Here is a 19,386-nt window from a genome sequence, read left to right as displayed (position 1 = left end):
GCCTCCGCCGGCCGGGCAACCGCGGAGCGCCCGGCAGACAGTGGCCACCGGCAGCCGGGGGCTCCCGGCGCCGCAGAGGGGCTCTGAGCGGGGGAGCGGCCGGACCGCGGGATGCTGCGGGGAGCCGGGGCCCGCTGCGGTCAGCCCTCGGCAGCGGAGCGAGGGAGAAGCGCCTGTCCCGTAGCGCCCCGGCCCAGCGGGCAGCGGCTGCTGCAGGACGGGGAGCTCGTCCTCTGTCCCCTCTCGCTCCCCAAGATTCAGTCCGTTACAATCCCCACGCACACCGCCCGGTCACGCCACCCGGCTCCTCACACCACCAACAGCCGCTGCGGTGACCGAGGCCTGGGGGAGTTCTGAACGGTAATGTCTACAACTGAAACCTGCTGCCATCGTTTCCACGGCCACCAGGTTGATTGGAAACCTCACAAGGCCAGGGGTGCCCTGGCCTCTGCAGAGGCAGCCAGCAGCCCGGTAAGGTGGAGTGCACAGGGTGCGATTCGTACTTCATGCACAGAGCTAACAGCCTCGATGGAACGTGGCTCTCCTCCCGGCACCCAGCAGGCTTGATGTAAGCAGGGGCAGCAGCCCAGATCGTTTTATTGGAACCACCACCTACCAGCTCAGTCACAGTTTCTCCCCAAACACAAACACCTTCCCAAGTTTTGTGAGAGGAAGAAAATCTCCTCCCTTTTTAAGACAGTTGGCATCAGCCTGTGTCCCCAGGTTACCCTCCCACAGCTGTGGCAGAAAATGAAGCAGAGGCTCACTTCAGGGGGCCCAGCTGTAGGGGCAGTTCTGGAGCGATGAGGAAGGTTTCTCCAGTACAAAAGTGGATGGCTGTGAAAAGTGCTGCCCTGGATCAGAGCTGGGATAATTGGAGTGCTTTATCCAAGGCTTTAGAAAGAGAACAGTCAGCACAAAGCAGGTCCCTGGGAAATGCCAGTGACATTATTGATTGAGGATGACTGGCAATCTGTCCTGAAAAGCTACTGGCAAATGAAGCCCTGCAATGGCCACCGCTTCTCTGCACACAGGGATTGCAATTCCATTAGCCACTCTCCCTTGCAATGCCATTTCCCAGTGTATTGATGGCTTTGGCACTGCCCATAAATCAAATGAAATCACATCAAGACCTTCTGCTTTCTCCTCCTCCAGATCTCACCAAATTGCTGGCACTTTGAACACTTTCCCTCCTGCAGAAGTCAGTCCATGCACTTCCTCTGCAGCAACGCCACAAGAGCCTCTGATGTTGCCTTTTGGCACAGCTGAACACTAACGACAAGGCTCCTGCACAGGTGCCTCACCCCTCCACAGCCAGCACAGGAGCTGCAGGCAGTGCAGGCACTCGCAGAGCCCACAGCTCTTTTCTTATGCAAGCAGGGAGCTGGCTTGAGCAAACAGCAGGGCTCAGAGCAAGCCTCCTGTAAGGAGACTGCTCAGCTCCTGCGTCCCCCTCCCTGGTCCACAGCTTTGGAAATGTGACTGAAAAGTGTCGCAGTACTGGGAATAAAAACTTACAGGACAGGGTGAGAGAGGGGAGCTGCAAATGCTGACAGGTGGGGAGAGCAGGCCCGGAAGGCAGCTCTCTGTGCCCCGGGTGCCCAGGTTAATCCTGCTCCCAGTGACCCAGCACCCCAGGGGCAGCAAATGCTCACTGCCACAAAATGCAGGAGCTGCTGTTTCCTTTTGCCCAGTGTGCTGAAGGCAGTCCAGTGACACAGGCAGACAAACCCTGGAGACACACACAGTCAGAGGCTTCAGGCTTCCTGTTTGGAAACAGCCCTCATTAGCAGCATCGTTAGCATGCCGCTGGGAGGAGCCCCGTGGGCAGCAGCCTTGGCACCCGGTGCCAACCCGGCCATCAGGTGGGCAGATGGTCTCCTGCCTCGGGCACACACAGCAGCAGAGACCTGCAGGCTGCCATGGCAGGTACAAGACAGTTCATTAGTAAATGAGCTCTCTTAACACCTTATGGGGAACAAAAAGTAGAGGGGAGAAACAAGAGCATCCTTTGCGTCTCCCCACATCAGCAGCATCCACCAGTACACATCTAACCCCAGTCCCTGCTCCACTGGACCCTGCAAGACTCAGCTCAGCTCACCCAGCACCCTCAGAGCACCCATCCTGCTGGACAGCACATGCCCACCCCTTGAGTGACACCACAGGAGTACCTGGAGTGACATCTCTGATCCAAGCCACGTAGCAAGGGCCCGGGTGCTCGCGTACACTCCCAGAACACACCCTGTGTGCAGTGGAGCTCGGCATAGGTACCTGCTGCTGACTCCCCCCAGGCCTCCATACACCTCCAGCTGGACACAGAATTATTGATTTCCTTTGCATTTGAATGGGCTCCATCTCATACCCACAGACACTGCTGGTCAGCTTTGCCAGCAACTGTTCTGAGCTGTCCCCATGACACTCCTGAATCCAAATCAAACCCAGAACTGGCTGAGGAACACAACAAACAGATGGACAGCTCAGGGAAGCCTTGCTGTGTATTTTTCATAGTATAGATCATTAGTTAGATTATAACTGTGGTAGCTAGGTAGTAGGCAGCTGGCACAGACCAGTGGCTCAGCATGTGCTGGAGCCTGGTGGGCAATGGAGGGCTCCCTTTCTCTGGTGGGGGTGCCAGGGCGCTGCCTGACTCAGCACTGGCACAGCAGGGTACAGAAAGGACAATGCCTCCCTCTAGGCTGAGGTTCAGACTGGCCTGGGACCCAGTCAGTGATAAGGAACCTGGAGATGCTTTTGTCCATAGGAAGCTCCCAAGCCTGGCTGCCCATGAGGCTACCCACACACCACAGGGGGGCAAAATGACCTGGGCCTGCTGAAGGTGGCAGCAGTGCATGCCTTGGGCTGTGGCCCTGGGTACAAACCCTCACCTGTCACTTGCTAACTGGTAAAGCCAGCTGCAGAGGGACTCTCCCAGAGCGCTGTCACCTCATTCAATATGAAATGGAGAGGTGACTTCACACACTGCTCCACATGCCAGAAAGAGTTCAGCTACACAGCAGCCAGCTGCATTTCCCTGCTACCTGTCAGCAGCAGAAATCCCCAAAGGAGACAAATATTTCAGCTCCAGCAGCCACGGGGGTGGGGAGGAATGGTGCAAGGCGCTGCTGCCACGTGACATGGGACTTGCTGTGTCAGGAAGCACTGCAAGTGGCATCTGTCACAGACAGCACAACCCCTTCCACAGGGGAGCCCCAGGAGAGGCTCTGTTAGTGCAGCAAAACCACTGGCCATGGGCAATCCCTGCAGCTGGCATGGGCAGCTTGGCAGGCTCTGCACCTTTCCTGCTTGAACCCACCTGCCTGCAGCACCATGCCTCTGGGCAAGCAAATGCTGTCCCTTTCTAGCTGATTAAGAGGTATCTGAGCTACAAAGCTGACTTACACCCTTCCCACCCGTGGCCCATCAGCCAGGAGCAGCAGGCTGACACAGGAGATCAGCTGAGCTGTCTCCTCAGATGGATGGAGACACGGAGGACCAGGCACCAGCTCTGCCCACCAGTGCTTATTTACACCGTGAAGACAGAAAGGACTCGCTCAGCACCCTGCCACAGCTCCCTGGAGCCGTCTGTGGCCCTTTTAATGCTGTTTAGACCTCCAAGTGCCACCAGAGACCTTCCTGACCTCCAGCCCTTGAAGTCTGGAGAAAATACACCTCTGCATGCAGCAGAGTAAGGCTTGGTGAGCCCATCTCAGCAACAGCTTTCCAAAGCTACAGAGACTGGTCGAGAACATCAGCGGTGCTGGCCGAGTGAACACCCCCAGAGTGGGTAAGGCAAGCCCAGGGGAACTAATGCAGCATTCCCAGTGGACCAGTAGGCAAGAACTGAACTCAGGCTTGCAGGAACTTGGGCTTTGAGGTGAAAAAGATGACAAGCAGTTGCAGAATTTTAATCAAGAGGGGCTGCCAATCAGGCCAGAAGTTACAACAAGGACAGGAAATGTAAGTCTAGGAACTGGGAGGGGAGGGTGGATTTGGGAGCAAAGTTTATCCAAGCTTTCATCTGGAAGTGGCTCTGCACAAGGACAGTGTTGGCAGGTTTTTAGGAGGTTGGCTGGGTTTTAACTCTGTGTTTCTCCTGCTATGTCCCAATCACATCTCATTACCTTAAAGACAAAAATTTTGTTAACACTTCCCAGAGGGCACTTTGGGGCTTTTTAATGCTTCAAGCTGCTGCCAGATAAATCCAGATGATTACTGCATCTTACAGACAAGTAAAGAACAGTTTCACTTCGGGTCGCAAAGGGATGGAGCACACCGGGGCTGGAGTCTGGGGGAGCAAACATCTCTGTCTGATCACTGCACAGAACAGCCACACACAGGAGCAAGGGTCCCCCCTTTTCAGGAGAGGTTTCTCTGCTGAAGTTTAACATGCAAGTCCTCTCCAAGTGTTTGGTCTGAAGGGCTCCTGCACATGAGCACAGCAACTGCACATCTACATTTCTTTTGATTTATTTTTAGTTGCAGTGTTTTCTGCAGGTACATCACAGAGTGTGACTGCAAAAGCCAGCCTGGGGGCAGCTGATCCCATCAGCAGCTTATGCAAAAGCTAAGTATTTTAAAACAGCAGGATTCATCTTTCCTGTGAAGACATTTCTTTGTCATCCCTGCACACCATTTCTTGACATATTGTTTCCTTCTTTAAAGTCTGTCCAGTATCTCACACACTGTCCATCAGCTAACATTAGAGTTGCCAAACAGCTATGCAACAGAGCTGGCCCCACACTCCTCTCCTGTTCACCTCCAAGGGCTGCAGGCTGCTCCTGCATCAAGCACCAGCTAAACCTACAGGACTGCTCTAAGTGGCCAACTACTTGCCAAGGACAAGGAGAAGCAGTGTAAGCAAGGCCAGTCCCTACAGCACCGGGACACATGCTCCCCAGGGCTGCAGACACCTGGCACATGTTTCAGAGGCCAGGGAGAAGGAAACAGTAAGCAATGAGACATCAAGAAGGAAGGAGAGACCCAGGGATGATGAATATCCAGCAGAGAAAGGCAACAGGGCACTTGTCTAGAAACCCACAGCAAACACTGGATTAACTAAATACTGGAATCACTGTTTTCAGTATTCTCATAAAACCCCAGGGGCCTCACCCAGAACTAGAGACAAACCTGACTGCAGCAGCATCTCCACAGCACAGACTGGGAAGCTTCTCAGGCTGCCCTGGCAGCAAGACTGCCCACACCTGATCTGGAGAGCACAGAACATGGCATCCTATGCTCTCTCCAGCTCCCAGCAGCGATGCCCCAGCCTGCTGTTACACATGCTGAGAAGCGAAGCAGACAGATCTAGCAGCCTGGGACGTGGACTATAACCAAACCCCTGCTGCCTTGCTGCCCCCTACCTCAGCAGCCTGTGCCACTCCAGCTCTGCGGCTCTAACAGAGCTGCTCCCAAAGCCACCCGTGTGTCACTCTGTTATGAAGACCGATGGGTGCAGTGACAAACCCGGACGTCCCTGTCTGGGGGATGCAGAGGTTCCCAAAGGAACGTGCTTAGGCACGAGCGCTTCGAACACCAGGGTAGCACTGTGCGGCCTCAGGCCCTCGGCAAAGGGCAAAACAAAACTCTGCATCTTTATTTCTTTCTTCTCCAAACACTGGAGCCACAATGCACTGGAGAGCTAACTGCAGTGACTCCAACAGAAGCATCTTCTGTTCTGCAGCAGTGGTCAGTGTCAAAGCCCTTGCTGTCTCTCCTCCACGCTCACTAAGTGTGGGGGGAAACAGCTTGCTGCTACCAGAGAGGCATGCAAGGGCAGTGCCTGCTTGCAGAGTTAAACCAAACCAAAGCTCTTGTTCATTTCTGAAGGTCACTGGCTCCATGGGAAGCAGAACGCTCTCTTCTCCTTTTTCCCCCCATAGGGGAAAATACGATTCTGCAGGTTGTTTACTGTGGACTGAGAATACATTTTTAACAGCTAAACCTGCAGAACATTTCACAAACTACCAGTCCAAACACCTCTCTGGCAGGGGGCTGCATTTACTAGACCCTTCCTTTATCCTTCATTTAATCCTACAAGCCAAGCCCCAGCGCAACAAAACCCAGCAACCCCCCAGAAGCAGCACCGCTTTTGATCTTGTTTATAGATTGCAACACTCACTCAAACAGGAGCCTTTTGCCTACTTCAGAGCTTCCAAAGTGCAGAAAAGCTACACAAAAACCAAGCAGAGAGACTCGGCAGCAGTGCCTGGAGGAAGACGCAGCATTTCCAAAGCTGATGCCACAAAACGAGGTCAAGTCCCGCTGCAGGTTTATCTAAAGCAGCCAGACAAAATCAGCGCTGCTGTTCCAGCGCTCTCCATGCTGCTCTCACCTTGGTGGGCTCGCAGAAGTCCCTCTCGCAGCACACGCAGGCACAGCAGCACCACATGAACATCTCGGCGGGGCCATCTGCAGCCCTGGCCCCGGCGCTGCCTGCCGCCTACCCGGTCCCGGCCCTGCGCCCGGCCGCTCCCTGCACAGCCCGGGCAGCACCGGCGCCGAACCCAGCATCGCTGTGTGCCGGGTCGGAGCAGCTGCTGCGAGCCGACAGCTCTGCCAGAGCTCCCAGGGGCTCTGCTCCTCTCCAGGGCTGGAGCTGCTGCTTCAGGCGCGGGGAAGGGCCGGGGCCGCGGGATTTAAAGCTGCAGGGCTCTCCATTCCCTCTCCACACGGTGCTGGTTTTGAGCCGCAGGCAGCGCGCAGGGCAGCAGGCGATGGGACGGCGGCGACAGGAGCTCCTCAACACACGACAGCCCCTGGGTGCCAGGCTCAAGCAGAATCACAAACAGCGATTCAAGGAGGCACAGCAGGACATCAACCCAGCCATCCACTGCACGCTCTATTTATAGCGCTACTGAAACACTGCTATTTAAAAATCACTGCATCATTTTTCACAAGATTAATGTGATCTCCTGGAAGGCTCAAACTAATTAGACAGTAATTGTCATAGGAGGACAAAATAGAGCCAGCAACAGCTCTTTAACCACAGCTGCACTGGTATAAGAAGAAACCCCCAGCTCCTAGGCAGGCCCCTCAGAACCTCCTTGTCTGCGAGCAGGCGTTCCACTGCCGTACTTAGAAGGGTAAAGCAAAGCCTCATCGTCGTGTTTGGGACAGCTCTGATCCACAGCTCCGATCCACAGCTCCTTCTGCCATCAAGCCCTGCTCCTTCAGACTCACCCTCACCTCACAGCTGCCTCTCCCCACACTCTCTTCTCCTCTGTCTCAGCAATATTGCCTGTTTGTGGCAAACATCACTCATCCAGGACAGGGTCTGATGGCCACAAAACCAAGCCACACACATCTCAGTTTGAGATCTTAGAACCACGAATTCAGAGCACTCAAGGTGCTCCCAAGGCTGAAATGCCTCCAGGCCAGTCCTTGTTCTGGTCTGCAGGATAGGTAGAGATGCCAGGAAGCACAGCTGTGATAGCCAGAGCAGAAACAGGCCCAGAACAGCAGCACTGCCCATAGTACCTGCTGTCCAAGTGCACTGCAGGGCCACAGCATGGTCACAAACCCCAGGAATAACAGGAAATCTAACTCCCCTGGTCTCTGTGGTGCCATTTGTCGGAGGTTATTCTCAGGGATACCAGGCACTAAGATTCTCTGACCACAAGAGCCCTGCTCTAACAAGGGCATGGAGGCCTCCATCCAGCAATGCTGTTGTAAAGAAGGCTTTTACAAGAGACGCTGGTGTTAGTCACTGCCCTACATCCCTCATCTTCAGCTCTGGCACCAGCCAGGCACCTGGGGCAGGAGGAGAGCTGCAAAGCAGAGTGCTGCCTGTGTTGCACAACGCTGTGTGTCTGCCAGGCCACTTCTGGCTTTGTCGGCTTTGCTCCAGAGCAACAAGAAGCCAGAACCAGGCCAAAAGGCAGCACTCTGCTGCAAGAGACCAGTGAGAAATCTCCACTGCAAACACCCACCAAAGCTAAATACAGAAACTGAAGCAATTTCTGTACTTGTGCAAGCTCAGGACACACTCCAGATCCGGGTTTCCAACCTAATACAGTGACAAATTAAAACCACCAAGAGCAAGGTCATGCTTCACATTCTTATGGCAGATTTCACCACTGAAAAACAGGACCTCCAGATGGCTAAGACCTTTTACCCCACTGAACAGAGGTGAAATTTCTTCTGCAGTCAGGAGCCTTATGCAGGAAGCAGTTTATGTTGGGTACCACCTGGATGGATGCAGAGAGACTCTGCTACTGTTCAGACAGATCACTTCACCACGTACCACAGCAAACAGATCCATGAAAATCCATCAGAAAGTGCTCATTATCCAGTACAACCAGACAGCCCTCACAAGCTTTGTAGAGCAATAAACCCAAGCCAACCTACCAGGCTGAGTATCACCTCCATTAGGAGGAAGGTGTTTCACTCCTCCCTGGAGAGGGCATGTCTTCTTCACTGTCAAAGCACAGCCACACGGCCCTGATCGTCCCTGCTGGTAAACACAGGCCTCTGTACGCAGGAGGAAACAGGAACATGATCTGTAGCCACGGACCGCTGCTCTTCCATGCACACACCACTCACACAAGCTGCAGCCCAGCGGCGAGCCCCAGCAGCTCTCAGCCTGCTGCCCTTGCTGCAGTTCTCCGAAGCCTGGTACCACAGGTGGTGGTGCTGAGCACGGCAGACGCCAGACGATGGGACCAAGCCTCGGCCACGCGGGGACACACCGATGCTCCCAGGAATCCCCCGCGAGAACAGGAGCCTCATCAACCGGGCCGGCGCTGGAGTGCAGGCAAGGGACGGGGCCGAGCACCCATGCTCTGCACAGCCTCTCGCTGCTCAGGGCGAGCCCCCGGGGCTCCACCAGCGAGAGCCCAGCAGCGACAGGCAGCTTGTTTGTGTTCTACTGCTCTTCCTTCCTGAAGTTCCTTTGTAATGCTGGAGAGAGGACGGGGATGGGGGGGGAGGGCAAATGAGCTTTGATGCAGCTTAAAAACTTCTAGAGATTAGATGCTCATATGACCCCTGCACCAAGAGGAGAACTCTTTCCCAGACTCCTTAGAATCAAAACATCTGGGAAAAATACACAGCAGGGGCTGGATCCCTGGATCTGGGGAAACCTGAGTGCTGCCAAATATTAAGTAATGAGAAATATGAAGAGAGAGGAGCGTGAGCAGCTGGGGAACAAACTGAAGAGGTGTGATCATTCCCTTGCTGTGCTGCTCCCTAAAGTGGTGCTCAGCCTGAGGAGAAAAGGCAATGTCCAGGCCTGCTCCCTCATCTGCAGTATTTCACAGGTGAACACCTGAGATGCATGTCCAAGTGATGGGAAGAGAAGCCAGCATTAGCAAGCTCCTCATAGCAACCCCCAACAGCACACTCTGCAGCAGTGACTCTGGCAAAAGGAGGACCCGAAAGTAACAGTTACAGGAAGACAAAATGCTGAAGCTGAAATGGCAGAGGGGTCTAAACCAACTCTAATTACCAGAAAACTGGACCACCACCACAGGAGGACATCCTTGATTTGATTTGGCTCCAAGTCCTCAGCAGACAAAAGGGGCAGAGGCTCTGGACAGGGATGGGCACCCAGGGTCCCTACTCGCAGCCCTGCTCTAACCCCACAACTCTCTCACCGAAGTCTTTCAGAACCTATCTGGACATGTTCCTGTGTGACCTGCCATAGCTGACCCTGCTCTGGCAGGGGGGTTGGACTGCATGATCTCTGGAGGCCCCTTCCAATCCCCATCATGCTGTGATTCTGTGACTGACCCGAGGGTCTGGGCAGCATTTCCAGCCACCCCAGGTGCTGCCAGCACTCCGAGAGCAAAGCCCAATTCTCAGTACCCAGCTGATGTGAGGAGGTGATGCAGCTGTGTCCTGTGAAGCAGAGACATTACTGCATCTAATGCATTAAGGCCTGGATTTCTAAGCTGCACAACTCATAGGAGCAACCCTGAACATGAGCTACAACTGAACCACAGCAGTGTTCAAACCCTTACATGCTGGTCTTGGGCTGAACCCACATGTCCATCTCAGCTCACTCTGGTAGTCTTCTGCAGCAGAAACTGGATCACCACATCTAACACAGAGCTAGGAAAGGTGGAGAAAGAGAGGTGGAGCTTGAATTCAGCAAGTGCAAACCAGAAGCTTCAGTAGTCTTGGCAAAGTCCTTCTTGTTTGGGTTGTTGGGGGTTTAATACAGCACTGAAACTGGTCATTAATGAAGACCCTGGATTTGGAATACCTGTTCAAACACAGGCTTGGCACTTCCACAGGTCCTGCTTCTTAGTGATTCAGGGAGGATTACTGAGAGGCTGACCTAGTGCTTGCACACAGCATGGCAATAAGAGGAGAGTAAATGGGAGCGTCAGCCCCTTTCACTCTGTCTTTTAGGATACAGGGAAACTGCAGGGCTCATGGAATCAAGATCTGCTTCATACCTTTTGAATTGGGTTCTCCAGGGGAAGGATAACAGGAAAGGGGGAGGAGAGCCAGAAAGCCAAGCAAGTGGGGTGAGCCAAATGATGAGGTGGTACAGTGCTGGCACATCAGATTGCAAATATGAAATACCTAGAGACTGCATGACTGCAATAACAGATGGAAAACAACAACAACACATGACACTCAGCCTTCTCCCATGTCCAGAGAATTTCTTCTCTTCTGCATCAAATGGACAAAACCAATCCCAAAGGCCAGGACAGGCTAGAAGGGTCTCACAGTGATGGGCTGATCCAGCTCCAGACACAAACGCAGGACCAACATGCTCAAGCCAACTGCAGGTGTGAGACAGGTCTGACCAAAAACGGGGCTCAGGCAGGACTCATCAGCTTCCAGGTGCAGCAGGGCTCCTGCAGTACCTCTGCTGTCTCGTTACACATCTGGGAATTTTTCACACTTGCAAGTGTATTTATTAAGAGGGAAGAGTGAGGTAGTTATGTCAGGGAAAAAATTCCACCCCTTACTGTCCTCAAAGGTGTACAGCTCACAAATCCTGAGTGCTAATCATGAAAAGCCAGCTGAGGAACCTGCTTCTGTCACTGTGTTACTCCCAACAGCTCTGAGACTAAAACTTCAGAGAGAGAATCTCTGCAGCCTGGGCCCTCCCCTCCATGGAAAGTGGGATCTCAGAGTTGTGTAGGATAAAGGAGCAGATGTAGCTGGGGGTGAGAAGCTGGCATGGGAGCAAGCACAGTCCACGGGAAACACTGCATGTGATGGCTTCCAGACAATGAACTGGTCAGGAGGAGATGAGCAAGCGGAAAGCAAGGGCGTGCAGGTAGGTATGCAAGCAGAGTCATGAAGGAAGGGTAGTGTGTGCACAAAGGCATGTATGAGAAGGAAGGAAGGAAGGGTTGAAGCAAAAGAACATTTGCTCAAGAACCCCATAAGACAGAAGGACTGACTTGGCAGCCAGCACATTTCACACAAGTACTGCACCCAGCAGCTGAGGCATGCACACATGTGTCTGTGTGAGAGAGCTTTTTAAGGGATACCAGTTTCTTCAGCATGCCCCTTTTGTGCCTGACTGTGGTGGAACACTGTAAGCACTTTTTCACACCCAAGCTAAACACAACAGGAGTATTTCTCAGGGCACGGGAGCCATGCAGTGCTTGCACTGTTGGATGCACTTGCAATTGTAAAATGGTCAGATCACTGCAAATGCTGTCACAGCTTTCACATTACTGAGCTGTGCTGTCTCATACAGCTCTTCTGCCAGTTCAGCTCACGAGGGACGTGTCAGCAACTTAGCATGGAGCACAGGGACTAAAAGCAAAGCTCATCAAAACGAGCAAACATTGCCAGAGTTACTCAACACTGGTCACTGCATTTGCAGGACTTCAGAAAGAGAACATTCTTCCTAAAGCCCAAGGAATTCATAATTCTCCTGATCTGCTTGAAATGGAACAGGCTCAGCTTTCTTCTAGGCAAATTAGGAAATCCCCCCTCGAGAAATCCCAAGGGGCTGCATTTGATACCAGGAGCACAAAACTGCTGCTTTCAAGTGCACTTAAAGGCCACCTCAGCTCCAAAGCTGCCTGCTCAGACAGGCAGCAGGATGCTCCAGCAGTTTGACTCTTACACAAAGAAGAGGCTCCCTGGAAGCATGGATCTTCAGGGACTACCTCACACATCTTACTAACACCACAAACCTGAACTGGATGTTCCCTTCTATGTTCTGTCCAGACAGAAACTGGTTGCAGTTAACTCGGGATTCGTCATTTCCACAGAAGTAGTAAGGGCAACGTTGAGTACTGAGGCTGGCATCCTCTGAACTCACCAAGGCATGTTTAAAGGCTGTACAAGTACTAAAATAGTGAGCAGGCAGAAAAGTTAAACAACATGTTACCATAAAGCCTTAAAACAAACACAGACTGCTGAAAAGCCAAAGCCACAAGGTTTGCCTTTACTGCCTAGAACTCCCTGTAGCCAGTGAAGAGTTAATAGTCAAAGGCTACTCCCAGATCAATGCCCTCAGTGATAAGGGGCATCTTGCACAAGACTTTCTGGTTAATTAGGTGGTGATTAGTAGGTTTCTGCAGAGCTGCAAGATCTAATCACAGCTATCTGGGCTTGATCCACATTAACCCCCGAACAGTGCTCAGTGCCCAGGGACCTGCTGGCACGTGGAAACTACAACCCCTGTGTGACTGTAAAAGCTGCAACAGCCTCATGGAGTAAGGCACCACTTGGACCACAAGTGCCTTAAGCTCAGGCATTATCTAACATCGACCTAATTTAAGCTCCTAGACTTGAAAGTCCCTGCACGGGACTGGAGTTCCCCTCCTGTGCACACACCCACTGTGACAGTTTTGAATGTGTCTGTTCTTCAGATTTCACCCAAAGGATGCTCTGTGTAAGACTTTCCTTCCTTTCTACTGGGAGCAGTTTCTCATCCTGGTGTCACTGATCAGAAAACCCCAAAGATTCCAGAAGCATTCCAAATGTTGGTACAAGCACTTGAAAATGAGAGAGAGCAGTGTCTGTCCTTAAAGACTGCATGCTGCAGCCCCAGGGTGAAGTGCAGCTCTCCTGGGGGTGCTTTTCATAACCAGTCCAGCACACAGTACCAACCCTGACCCTCGAGGAAGAGCCTCCCTGTGTTGCTGGAGCTTGGAACTGGTCCTGCCATAGCCACCCCACAGCCAGCGCTGCGGTTAGCCAGCAGATGGCCCCAGGAGCCAGGGCAGAGAGCAACCTGGGCAGGACCAGGCACATCCTTCAGGAGGCCACCGACCATCAAGAGCGTTTGCTAAGGGCATTCTCCCAATTAGTGTTCCCTCAAATCAGCTTTCCCACAGTAAGCACCAGAGAAGTCTGGCTGCTGCCTGCCAACCTGCTACCAGAGCAGATCTGCATACGTGACTGAAATTCGGCCTCTTTAGCAGAGGGTTCCTCAATCTTTATAACCAGTGTGGGGCACCTGAGATGGTTTTTGCTGAGCCTGGCTCTTCCTGCTGCTCATGCCGTGTTCAAACCCCCACTTTACACTGATTTCTTAGTACTGATTAAGCTCCACTTTCAAATGCAGAATGCAGCTTCAAAGCCTTCCATCCCAAGAACACACAGAACTGCAAGAGCCCACTGAAGCAGATCTTGATGCAAACAAAAACTCCAGCTTGCTGGTAACAGATCAAGCCAGAAGTTTGCTTGTCTTGAATGGAAATGGCTTCTTCCTTCCTCTTCACACACTAGCTGTCCCCAGCTCTCACTGTGTCCTTGTTGTCAGTGGAGGTTGATCCAGGCTAGCTCCAAGCTCTGTGCTCCCCTGCTTTATGCTTAAACACCTGCTGCTGCATTCCTGAGGAGGCCAAACAGCTCCTCCAAGAAAAGCAGCTGGAGACCTGGAGCCACACTGACCAAGGTGTGGTCTGGCCAGCCAGTGCCTGGGTCAGCCCTTTGGCACTGCCCATACTCAGGGTCCCTCATGCCACTTCCCAGGACACCAAGTGCTCTCCCACAGGACCATTGGAGGGCTCTCAGCACCTCATCTCCAGAGGAACACAAACCAGCAGGGAGCTGCAGGCTGCCCAGGGGCAGCCCTGGCAAAGGGCTAGGAAGTGGCTTCCCTTCCCAGCATGTTAGCCCCTAGCCATGGGAACCGACTTGTGCCGGGACTCCAGTGGTTCCCAGGGCCCCGCCTGGGGCTGCACTCCCTGCACACAGGCAGCATAGGGGCACAAGTGGGGCTGCTCTGCTGTAAGCACAGCTCTGCTTTTGCTCAAATGGCACCAAATGTAACACTTGAGCCTTTGAGGACCAGTTCCCATTCCAGACACAGCTGGAGACGCAGCCCAGCTGGTCAGTGAGCGAGTGAGGGCTTCAAACAGTTTCAGTCTCTTTTTTTAATAAGCAATAACTTGGTTCACCTGCTAGAAATCTGCACATGAAGAACTATCTTCCTTCTTCCTGACATGGTAAAATACAAAATGCAGGCTTTCAGCATATGCTGCAAGATCACTGTGGCTCAGCAGCAGCCACAACCAAAGCAAAATGCCCAGTCTGCAGAAAGGATGAAGTTCACCAATAAAGCTGCAAATGGCAGGGTGACGAAATGGGCAATTGCCAAGCAGGTTCGGTGCTCCGTTTCTCAACGCTGCTAGCACCAGCAGCAGAATGCCAACTGGTAGAGACTACACCCACATTGATTTCATTTTACTCCTGACACTGTTTTCCCCCAATTGCAACCTGGAAGGCAAAGAGCTGAGGCTGAAATCACTTTCAGCTCCTTAAAAATCTCTTGTTAGCTTTCATCGTTATTTGCATCTACAAATCAAACTGATTGGTTCTGGTTTTCACACAGTCAAAGGGGTTTTTTTGAGCTACCAAACTCGACACTTTCTTTTCCAACCCAAACAGCAGGAAAAGCACCTTCCCATCCTTAGCAACTGTCTTGGTGGTTTAGTTGTTACCATTCAGTGACTGACCTTATCTAAAGCATCGCCAGAGCCCACATTGACAGGCTGAGCTGAGGAGCTGTCTTGGCCACTGCCACTGCAAGGCAGGACACACCTGCCTGAGCCTAGAAAGTCTCTAGAACCTTTTGTTCTCACTTTCCAGTGAGCTCTAAGCGTGCAACAAGCAGATGATGAGATGGGTGACCACAGCTCAGCTGGCACAGGCTCATCTGTTAGCCCAGTAAGACACCTGAGGTCTCACACCCATTAAAATGGCCTGGACACACCAGGTTTGAGAGCTCTCAGCAAAAAGTCAAAGAGAATCTCAGAACATGCTTCTTGATTTGTAAAGGAGCTCCACACGCACAGCCAGCTCCAGAAAGCAGGAGGGCTTTCTTTTGTTGTCTGCTCCTGACGCTCTTTGCCACGAAAGCAGACAAGCTGCAGCGTAACTGAAAATCTCAAGCTGTATTTGGAACTTGCAGAGCTTCTGTAGAAATCCTGAACCCAGAAAAGCTGATGGACACACAGAGAGCAGCATACAACAGCCAGCCAGCCCATCTCTCAGACTGGCACATGATCTCTGAAGCAAACTCTGCAGTTACATAGGCAGAACTCCTAGCACCACAGGAGAGCGGCTGCAGGGAAAGCAGATTCCCCACCAGTCACAAACAAGCTGTGAGCACCTTCTCGAGAGCACACAGCCAAGGCATGAGGCATGAATGCAGACTATGAAGAGGGCCATGGACAAATTCAGACAAAAGGAAATGTTACTCTTGCAGGTTTCAGAGTCAGTGCTGAACAGGGTAAAGGTTCGGTCCCCATGCGCCCTGGGCTGATGGTGTGCAGGAGGCTGCCGAAGGCTGTGGCTGGCACACAGCAGCCCTCATTTATTCCTTTCTTTAAGGAACACAGCAACAATGTGAATGACTCCAGTGACTGATCAGTCCACAAGACACGAGCTCTAGCAATCTTTGCTCATGGTGACCCTGCCAGCAGAGCATGAGATGACATCACAGCAGAGCACTGTGCGTGGGCAGAGCGCCATGTACCGATCAAACGCTCTGCGGGTGGGTTCGAGCTCTGCTCCCCAACAGAAAGCAGGAAACTCTGTCCCTTCCCACGGGCTAGAGGCAGGTGGCCACCACAGATACTAGCAATTGTGTTTGAGTATTTCCAGGTTGTATTTGTCTTCTCTGTCAGGCTTCCCCAAATCAGCACCCCTTTCCCTTCCCAGTGAACACCAGTCCAGGGGCTGCAGCAGACATCACCTGAATTCCAAACTGGTGCATTACTGATTATTGGCATCCCGCTCTTCATAAAGCAGGGAGCATTTGCTTTTGCACTTCACTTTGATTAAAAATGCTTCAATACTAGGGACTGCTCAGGAAGACACCACTTAACCTTTTTTCACTGGTTTGTTTCCCACATTACATCCACTCTGGGTGTTGCTTTCTGCATTTGGAGATCTTGAAATGGCTTGCTCCTGCATCTGTCCTTTAGGCAACACCCTTCTTCCAGAAGCTCTTACCTAGCACTAGCCTTGAGAGCAGCTCTACCTTCACTCTTACACTCAAAAATGATGAGAAGTATCCCCTCACCCTACTGTATTGTGTCCTCATTGACAGGCTTCATCCTCAGCCCAGTTTTGCTCCTTGAGCTGCTGCTGCTGCTCCCCTCTGAAATTCTGCACTTCTTGTGTCAAGGCTAAACCCCAGCTCCACTCACCAGAGTGTGTCCTCAGCCCAAGAACCAGGATCTGGGCAGCAGAGACATCATGAATGCCCCAGGTGCTTCTCATGCCCTGTTCACCCAGAGCCCCATCCCCACTGGCCTGAGACCTTCTCTTCTGCTCCAGTCATTCACCCCACCCCAGTCACTTCACCCCTCTTCTCCAAAATGCCAAGCCTTTAGCAGGGATTCTCTCTCTGGCACCTCCCTTTCCCATGCTGCCTTCCCATTGTGGTGTTTTGCTTGGGTTGTTTTTTTAAGGTTTCATTTAGATTATGATCGTCTCTTAAGATGCTTCAGAGTAGAGGGAATCTGCCTGGCAATGACATTGCTTAGGGCACAACCCCAGTGGTGAAGAGAAAGGACTATTTTACCAGCTCCCTTCTCCGGGTCAGTGATAACAACAGAGCCTCCAGCTCGCAATATCCTGCTAATTTAACACTTTGCTGCTCAGCTCCCTCACGTGAACCAATGACAAATCATCCTGAACAGTAAGTCACTGTCCTGGGCCAGTACTCCTGCCTGGCCCTGGTGGAAGTTGAATGCCATAGTAATATTAAAAACGCATCACCAGAATTGTTGCTTGCAGGTGATCTTTTGAAGAGTTGTCACAGTCCACAGCTCTGTGCTGGTTTTCCCATGGGCAGCTTACAGAACACAGACAACATCCTTTCTGCTACACACATGCCCCTGAACTGCAGCAATAGGAACAGGCAGAAGCTGATCTTCCCTGGCTTTGCTGGAGAAGCACTGAAGACCCAGACACTTGCAGCTAAACTGACAACACTAGAATACTGAACTTTAAACTGCAGTATTAGTCATGGAAATGGAACACACAACAACCCCTGAAACAGACTGAATAAACTCTCTCCTTTCAGAGACATCAGTCAGCTCTTGTCTGTGTACCAGCTCTCCAGGCATCTTAGCCTAGCTTTCACAACACCTCATCTAAGAACATAACCCCTTCTGTAAGCTGCAGAAAGCAAAATCCACACAAGCCAAGACCTTCTTTCTGCTCTTTCTGGCTCTCAACTCACCTTTACATTCTGCCAGCAGCTCTACACATGGGTCTGGCCGCTCAGCAGAGCTCCACAAACAAAAGGAGCACCCCAAAAGAAAATAGTTTGAAAGCTTTTAGTATTTTCACTTTTCTTTGTCCCAACAATGCAGCTCTGTGCTCAGCAGTGAATGTATGCAGGCCAAACACAGGATGCCATTCTCTGGCTCCCAGCTCTCTGAGCTCCCCCAGCTCCCCGGCCACGCGTGGCTGCCGCGATGGCAGCGCCCGGCCCAGCCTGACCGCCCGTAACCTTGGTTGGAGAAGGTTCTGCCCCACCAGCCAGCAGCTCCCAAAGCAAAGCACAACCTGCTGCCAACAAAGCTCTTTCCCCAGTGCCAGCACACGGCAGGAAGGTTGCGAGGCACAGCACCATGGAGGAACCAGGCGGTGGAACCAGCACCTCCAGGCTCCAGCACATCTCCTCTGGATGAGGGAAGGAACTGCTGTGGGCTCACCATTGCCTTCTTAACGAAGCAGCTGATTTTAAAGTCATCCAGAATGTCTCTTGTGAAACCAGGGCATGTGGGCAGACTGCCCAAGCAGCATGTTGCCTCCTTGAAGAACAGGAGGGCTCCTAGCACTGCCTCTCTGTCCTGAAACATTCCCAACAGCAGACTCCAGCCATGCTTCCTCTGCCGTTCACTACCTCGGTGCAAAGCAGATTCTCCACATTCTGGACTCTCTGGGACAGATTCCAGAACACTTTGTGGAGAGCTATCCTGAGAAAGCTTGACCTCAAAGCTCCCTGGAAGAAATCCCTTGCCATAACTGGAGAAACCCTAAGGGTAAGCCCAAAAGACACAGGCTGGTGGTGTTAGCAACCCTGTCTCATCACTAAGCTGTTCAAACCACAGACTCTGTGTTCACAGGGAATCTTCACACAGAATCTTCACCCCCACAGCAGAAGCAGATCAAACACTTCAGAGACAAGCAGCACCTCAGCAGTGCGAGCAGCTTTACTCATTCCAACACAGAGCCCTGCGTCGCCAGCATTACTCACTGCAGAGCACCAGCAGACTCAACTTCTACTCCAGCCTCATGAGAGGGCGGCCAGAAGACACCGGATCCCACCCCTGCAGCGTCGCAAGACGAGTCAGGCCTCTGCCTAGCAAGGCGGCCCCGCCGACCCCACGTCGGGAGCAGGCTGCAGGACGCAGGGTTGCGGGGGCGAGCGGCGAGGGCGGCATGCAGGCTAACCCCAGTGCTGCGCCGGCCCAGCATGCTGCACAGCAGGCTCACGGCCGATGCACTCCGGCCCCGCCGGGCTCCGCTCTGCCCTGGCGCGGCAGGAGCTCGTCACGGGCACCAGCACCCTGCGCCGCCTGCTCCAGACGGCAGCTGCGGCTCGGAACACGCCGGGCGGCAGCGCGCCGCGCAAGTGACTGAGCCTGCTAAAAATACTTCATCCCTGACCCCGTAAGGAACACTTCTGAAGTGAGTCTTGTTTTCTGGAGAGTAACAAAGGCAAAAGGCAAAAGACGTCTGCTGGCAACGGGCCGGAAGTTTATTTCAAAACAAACAAACAGTATCACAAAGGTTGGAAGAGACCCCAAGGACCATCAAGTCCAACCTGTCCCAACAGACCTCACCACTAGCCCATGGCACCAAGTGCCACGTCCAATCTCCCCTTGAACACCTCCAGGGACGGCGACTCCACCACCTCCCTGGGCAGCACATCCCAATGACGAACGACTCGCTCGGTGAAGAACTTTCTCCTCACCTCGAGTCTAAACCTCCCCT

General features: G+C 52.7%; 1 protein-coding gene across 4 annotated transcripts in view; it reads right to left on the bottom strand.

The window, feature by feature from the left end:
* TMCC1 (transmembrane and coiled-coil domain family 1) overlaps positions 1 to 19,386 on the bottom strand; it is a 62,706-nt gene that overhangs the window by 11,627 nt on the left and 31,693 nt on the right. Inside the window, exon 1 of one of the 4 annotated variants that reach the window (XM_054179803.1) lies at positions 8,347 to 8,432. The exons of 2 other annotated variants lie outside the window; for them this stretch is intronic. In XM_054179803.1, coding sequence (XP_054035778.1) covers positions 8,347 to 8,367 — 21 coding nt within the window. In that variant the 5' untranslated portion in view covers positions 8,368 to 8,432. Of the gene's footprint in view, positions 1 to 6,331; positions 6,445 to 8,346; positions 8,433 to 19,386 lie in introns of those variants that run through there. One more of the 4 variants, XM_054179778.1, reaches the window with a different exon arrangement.

Source organism: Dryobates pubescens, chromosome 1, assembly GCF_014839835.1.
Source record: "Dryobates pubescens isolate bDryPub1 chromosome 1, bDryPub1.pri, whole genome shotgun sequence".
NCBI lineage: Eukaryota > Metazoa > Chordata > Aves > Piciformes > Picidae > Dryobates > Dryobates pubescens.
The sequence above is the reverse complement of the archived record's forward strand: the minus strand, read 5'-3'. Positions and strand labels throughout refer to the sequence as shown.